Genomic DNA, 6000 nt, shown 5'->3' on the forward strand with positions numbered 1-6000 from the left:
AGTGTCCCTTCTCTCTAGATGAAGAGACAGAGAAGTTCAGAGAGTGTTAGTGACTCACCCAAGGCCACACAGCTCAAGAGGAGGGGCTTCCACTGGAACCCAGATCCAAACCCCAGAACAGAGGATTTCCCACTTCATTGGGCTCTGGGATCCAGCCCAGCTCCAGGTAAGCAGAAGCCATGGAAGGGCCACCAGCTCTGGGCTCTGAGGGGCCTGGGGTGGTCCAAGGGCACCATGCCCCGGCTGGCCGATCCTGGATAGTCCCTTAACTTCTCTGAGTTGGTTTCCTCCTCTGTAAAACAGACTGAAATACCTCTCATCTAGAGCTGTGAGCAGATGCAGTGAAGTAATAACGTTAGTTGACACTTCACCTGACAGTATGTGGCAGGAGATGGGGCATGAGATCATAGCTGCCTGAGTGCCTCCTTGGCAGAGCAGAAAAAAAAAGCAAGGGGGGCCTGACTCACTGTAACAGGATCAGCAAAGACATATGTTCACTAAACATATCTGGAAAAGGTTTAATTTCTAAAAAGCCTCATAGCTATATGAACCTTGTGAAATAAGCCAGTCACAAAAGGACCAATTCTGTATGATTCCACTTATATAAGGTACATCAAGCAGTCAAATTCACAGAGACAGTGAAATGGTGGTTGAGAGGGGAAGGGGGGTGGGAGTTGTTTAATGGGGACAGAGTTTCAGTTTTAAAAGATGAAGAGGTCTGGAGGTGGATGGTGGGGATGGTTGCATACCAGTGAGAATATGCTTAACACCACTGAACTGTATGTTTAAAAGCGATTAATATGGTAAAAATGTTGGGTTATGTGTATTTTGCCACAATGAAAAAAACGAAAGAAAAATTCTAGGTGGTGTGTTGGGAGTGGGGTGGGGAATCTGCACATTTTGCTTAGGTTTTTTAATTTTGTTTATTTTTAATTTTTAGCAATGGGAGTTCATTTCTGTATAGATTCGGCCTGATTACCGGAGTTAGCTCTTTTCTTTTTTTTTCTTTTTTTTTAAAGATCTTATTTATTTATTCACAAGAGACACAGAGAGAGACAGAGAGGCAGAGACACAGGCAGAGGGAGAAGCAGGCTCCACGCAGGGAGCCCGACATGGGACTCAATCCCAGGACTCCAGGATCACGCCCTGGGCTGAAGGCAGGTGCCAAAACGCTGAGCCACCCAGGCCTCCCCTGGAGTTACCTCATAAGGCAGGGCAGAAATACCTCAAATTAATGTACAAGTCACCCTTGGGAAATCCTTTAGTGAGAATAGGACCAACACAGCCGGTTTTCCCTGTGGCATTGGAACAGTGTTTCTCTGAGCATCAGATGCAGTGGCTGATTTACGTTCAGGGGTCGTAACAAAATACATACTCCGAGTGACTCATAGGGCAGATACTAACACTGAGGCGCCCTCAGAACCAGGGTCTGCAGGGAAAACAGCCCCTTCCCCATCCCCTATCGTGGTCCTTTGGGAGTACAAACAAGTCGAATGGCCAGAATCCTCAGCCCTGTTGAAAGTATGGTCTTATTTCTCTTGATACTCTTATGCAGAGTCAAATGAGTCCAAGCTGAATGAGTCTGTGAAGTGGCTTCACCAAAGTGGCCTTGGGCCAGTCAAAGAGAACTGGACATATGCTTACTCTCACCCCTCTTTCCCGCTAACTCTGATGGGATTTCAACCCTAAATTGTTCTCTGACCTTTGACTTGATCTATTGGCCGTAGGAAAATAGACCTTTTCTTCTATCAGGCACCCCTACGGGCCACATCTCACAGATACTCTTAGACACCTGCTCAAACCTGAAATTCTCCGACCTTAAGGATCTTTTCAGACCTCAGATCCAATCTCGGGGCCAAAGCTTAAATAAAAACCATGAAGTTCCCATCTTTTCAAAGAGCTCTATCTTCAAATGATAAAATACTCCCAGAGAAGTGGTTCAATCAAGACTCCTCGAAGACCATATTAAATAAAGCAATGGGCGTGAGCTGGCACTGTCTTTCAGACAAATTTGACCACTATCTCCTTCAGAAGGGTTTTAGACAACGCCTAGCCCACTTCCATGCATGACCAATGAACACCTAGCCCACTTCCAAGCTCCATGACAAATGAATGAATGGCCAACTGCCCTGTGATGAGCAAGCCATCATTAATTTGGTGCTGTTCTAAATCAGTAGAGTTTTTAAAAAAGATTTACTTATTCATTTGAGAGAGAGGGCAGAAGGAGAGGGAGAGAATCTCAAGCAGACTCCCCATTGAGCGTGGATCCCAGGACTCTGAGACCATGACCTGAGCCAAAATCAAGAGTCTGACACCTAACCAACTGAGCCACCCAGGTGCCCCAATAGAATTTCTGATTGGCAATAAAATTTGGGTTTTTATGCCCAAGGATTAAGAAACTAACAAACAGGGGCTATGAACGTTAATACCAATTTTGCCATTAAATATTTTGCTGATCCCCATGCAAGACTTTTTTTAAAGCTTTTTATTTATTTATCCATGAGAGAGACACAGAGAGAGAGGCAGAGACATAGGCAGAGGGAGAAGCAGGCTCCCTGAGGGAGCTTGATGTGGGACTCAATCCCAGGTCCCCAGGATCACGCCCTGAGCCAAAGGCAGATGCTCAGCCACTGAGCCACCCAAGCATCCCTCCCATGCAAGATTTTTTATCTTGATTTTTCTTATCTGCGAAATGGAAAGAAAGGGGATCTGTAGAAATACATTTAAACATGAAAGAGAAAAAAAAGAACAATAAAATGCTTATTGGTGAAGTTGCTTATTTTTCTACGAGGCAATGCACTAGATTCCAAACCTTAACAGAGGAAAAGTGAGACCATTTGCATTCACTTGCATAACAGTGGGAAGTGTCCCCCTGGGATCTCATGGTTGGTTTCTCCACATCAGTTTGGTTCCAAGCACCATGTGAAGGATGTGGCTGAGCTTGAAGACACAAAACCACAACAACAATAGCCACATGCAATGACAGGCAGAGTAGACAGTGAGAAGGAATCAGATTTGTATCAAGTAGGAGCAGCTGAGGACCCCTGTCCTATTGACAAGGGTTATTTTTTTTTAATTTTTATTTATTTATGATAGTCACACAGAGAGAGAGAGAGAGGCAGAGACACAGGCAGAGGGAGAAGCAGGCTCTATGCCCCGGGAGCCCGATGTAGGATTCGATCCCGGGTCTCCAGGATCGCGCCCTGGGCTGAAGGCAGGCGCTAAACCACTGCGCCACCCAGGGATCCCGACAAGGGTTATTAATGGAAAGTGCTGGGATGCCTGGGTGGTTCAGTGGTTGAACGTCTGCCCCTGGCTCAGGTCATGATCCTGGGGTCCTGGGATCGAGTCCTGCATCAGGCTCCCCACAGGGAGCCTGCTCCTCCCTCTGCCTATGTCTCTGCCTCTCTCTGTGTCTATCATGAATAAATAAATAAATAAAATCTTTTTTAAAAAATTAATTGAAAGTGCTGGGAGCCTGAGGAGATCCTGTGAGCTCCAATACCCATCTCTGCTATGGCACCACTGTGAAACTGAGAACTGTTTGACATTCTTCCAGACTTGTAAACTATTCAGCCAACCTGCTCTGCTGATCCCTCGGGGCTGGCTATATAGTACTAACAAAGTTAGCATGAGGATGAATTTTGGAAACTGTAAAGATGTTAGACCAGGTGTGGGGGTATTATCACTCTCCTTCCTCAATAGAAAAGGCATCGAAAAGATCATGAGCCTTTTGTTAGTTCACTGAGTGCAGGACTAGCTCCATGCCCCACCCTCCTCAACAGTAGCAGAGGAACCAGGACTTCCTTGTCGGTGGCTTGGGCACTGGAGACTGATTGTCTGGATTTCTCATCTCAACTCTGCCATTTATGCCCTTTGTGGCTTGACATAGTGACTGACTTCGTCAGCTTCTGTCTCTTCATCTCTAACTGGGGGATGGTGATGGTGATTTTACTTAGAGTTGCAGCATGTTGATATATCCGTTATAGACTGAATTTTTGTGTCGCCCCTCCAAATTCACATGATGAAGCCCTTACCCCCGGAGTGATGGTATTTAGAGGTGTGCCTTTAGGAGGTAATTAGAGTTTGAGTCATAAGAGTGGGGCCCCCATCATGCGATTGATGTCCTTATGAAAGGAAAGAAAGCTGAGCTTTCTGTCTCCATCATGTGAGGATAAACCAAGAAGGTGGCCATTGCAAGCCAGGAAGAAGGTCCTCCCTAAGGATGGCATCAGCCCACCCCTTGATCTTGGACTTCCTGACCACGAGAACTATGAAAAATCTTAGTTTGTCTATTGGTTAATCTTCCCAGTCTGTGGTATTTTGTATGGCAGCCTGAGCAGATTAATAGATTCCTGAAGAGCTTAGAACAGTGCCCGGTTCATAGTAAAACACTCAGTAAATATTGGCATATATTTACATATTTGTTTGGTTTTTTTGAAACTTTATTATGAAATATTGCAGACAGGGGCACCTGGGTGGCTCAGTGGGTTGAGCATCCAACTCTTGGTTTCAGTTCAGGTCATGATCTCAGGATCATGGGATGGAGCCTGGTGTCGGGCTCAGTGGGAAGTCTGTTTAAGGATTCTCTCTCTCTCCCTCTGCCCCTTCCCCTGCTTTCTCTCTCTCTCTCTCTCAAATAAATAAAATCTTTTTAAAAACATTGCAGGCCTTCTAGAATGTTTAAAGGTTTAAAGAATAATAGCATAACCACTACCCAGCATGAGGTATGAAATATTACCAATACAGCTGAAGCCCTCATATACCTTCCCCAACCACCTTCTTTCCTTCCCACCCAGAGGTAATCATGCTCCTGAATTTGGTACTTATCACTCCCGTGCGTTCCTTTATACTCTTGCTCCATTCCCATCTGTATGTATCTGTAAACAATGAGACTGAAATTTTAAGTAAGCCAGGACTGACATATGTCTCTTCCAGACAGACTTAGACATAGTATCTAGCCTAGCACAAAATATTGTTGGAGGGGCGCCTGGGTGGTTCAGTTGGTAAGTGTCTGCCGTGGGCTCAGGTCATGATCTCAGGGTCCTGGGACTGAGCACCCATCAGGCTCTCTGCTCAGCAGGGAGCCTGCTTCTCCCTCTCCCTCTGCCTGCTGCTCCCCCTGCTGGTGTGCTCTCTCTCTCTCTCTCTCTCTCTCTCAAATAAATAAATAAAATCTTTTAAAAAACAACAACAAAGTATTGTTTAGGAAACCCATCTGTCCCCATGTGTCATCTTGCTCTGTGTGTGCTTTCACCCTCCTGAGCAGGGACTGTCCAATATCTCCAGGTGGGCCAATCGACGATGCGAGCCATTAATCAGGTCTCCAATCAGCATGTGTGTGTTTGTCAGAGGCGACGGAGCGGCAAGCCCCAGCCCCGTTCTTGGCTGACGCCTCCTCTCCTCCCTTCCAGATGGAGATGCGGCTGCAGGACCAGCAGCTGGCCAGACAGCTCATGCGGCTGCGCAGTGACATCAACAAGCTGAAGATCGAGCAGACCTGTGACCTGCACCGGAGGATGCTCAACGATGCCACCTACGAGCTGGAGGAACGGGACGAGCTGTCCGATCTCTTCTGCGACTCCCCGCTGGCCTCCTCCTTCAGTCTCTCCACCCCGCTCAAGCTCATCGGAGTCACCAAGATGAACATCAACTCCCGGAGGTTCTCTCTGTGCTGAGAAGCCCTGGAAGGGGGCGGGGGGGGGGGGACGGTGCAGAGCAGAGTGTTTGGGAGGCGGGGAGGGGATGTGGCAAGGGAGTTGAGGCTGAGTTACCCTGAGTGGGTCTCCCCAGAGGCAGGACTTCCCTGTGACTGGTGAACCTGGACCCTCAGACCCACAGCAGGTGCTCTCCCCGGGGGCTCCGGCTGTGGAGCCCAACAACCCCCTGACTGTCTGTGACCCAAAGTGTCCTGCAGAAGGGCCGCTCCATCCAGATGTTCAATGAGACCTGGCTCCCAGCATGACACATCTCCATCCTCCCCTCGCTCACCCATATTCC

General features: G+C 47.5%; 1 protein-coding gene across 2 annotated transcripts in view; it reads left to right on the top strand.

The window, feature by feature from the left end:
- Positions 1-5697, top strand: part of FAM167A (family with sequence similarity 167 member A) — a 44752-nt gene extending 39055 nt beyond the window's left edge. For both annotated transcript variants that reach the window (XM_072796054.1, XM_072796053.1), the window contains exon 4: positions 5415-5697. In XM_072796054.1, the coding sequence (XP_072652155.1) occupies positions 5415-5678 (264 nt within the window). In that variant the 3' untranslated portion in view covers positions 5679-5697. The remainder of the gene's footprint in view (positions 1-5414) is intronic.
- The last annotated feature ends 303 nt before the right edge of the window (positions 5698-6000 follow it).

Source organism: Canis lupus, chromosome 24, assembly GCF_048164855.1.
Source record: "Canis lupus baileyi chromosome 24, mCanLup2.hap1, whole genome shotgun sequence".
Taxonomy (NCBI): Eukaryota; Metazoa; Chordata; class Mammalia; order Carnivora; family Canidae; genus Canis; species Canis lupus.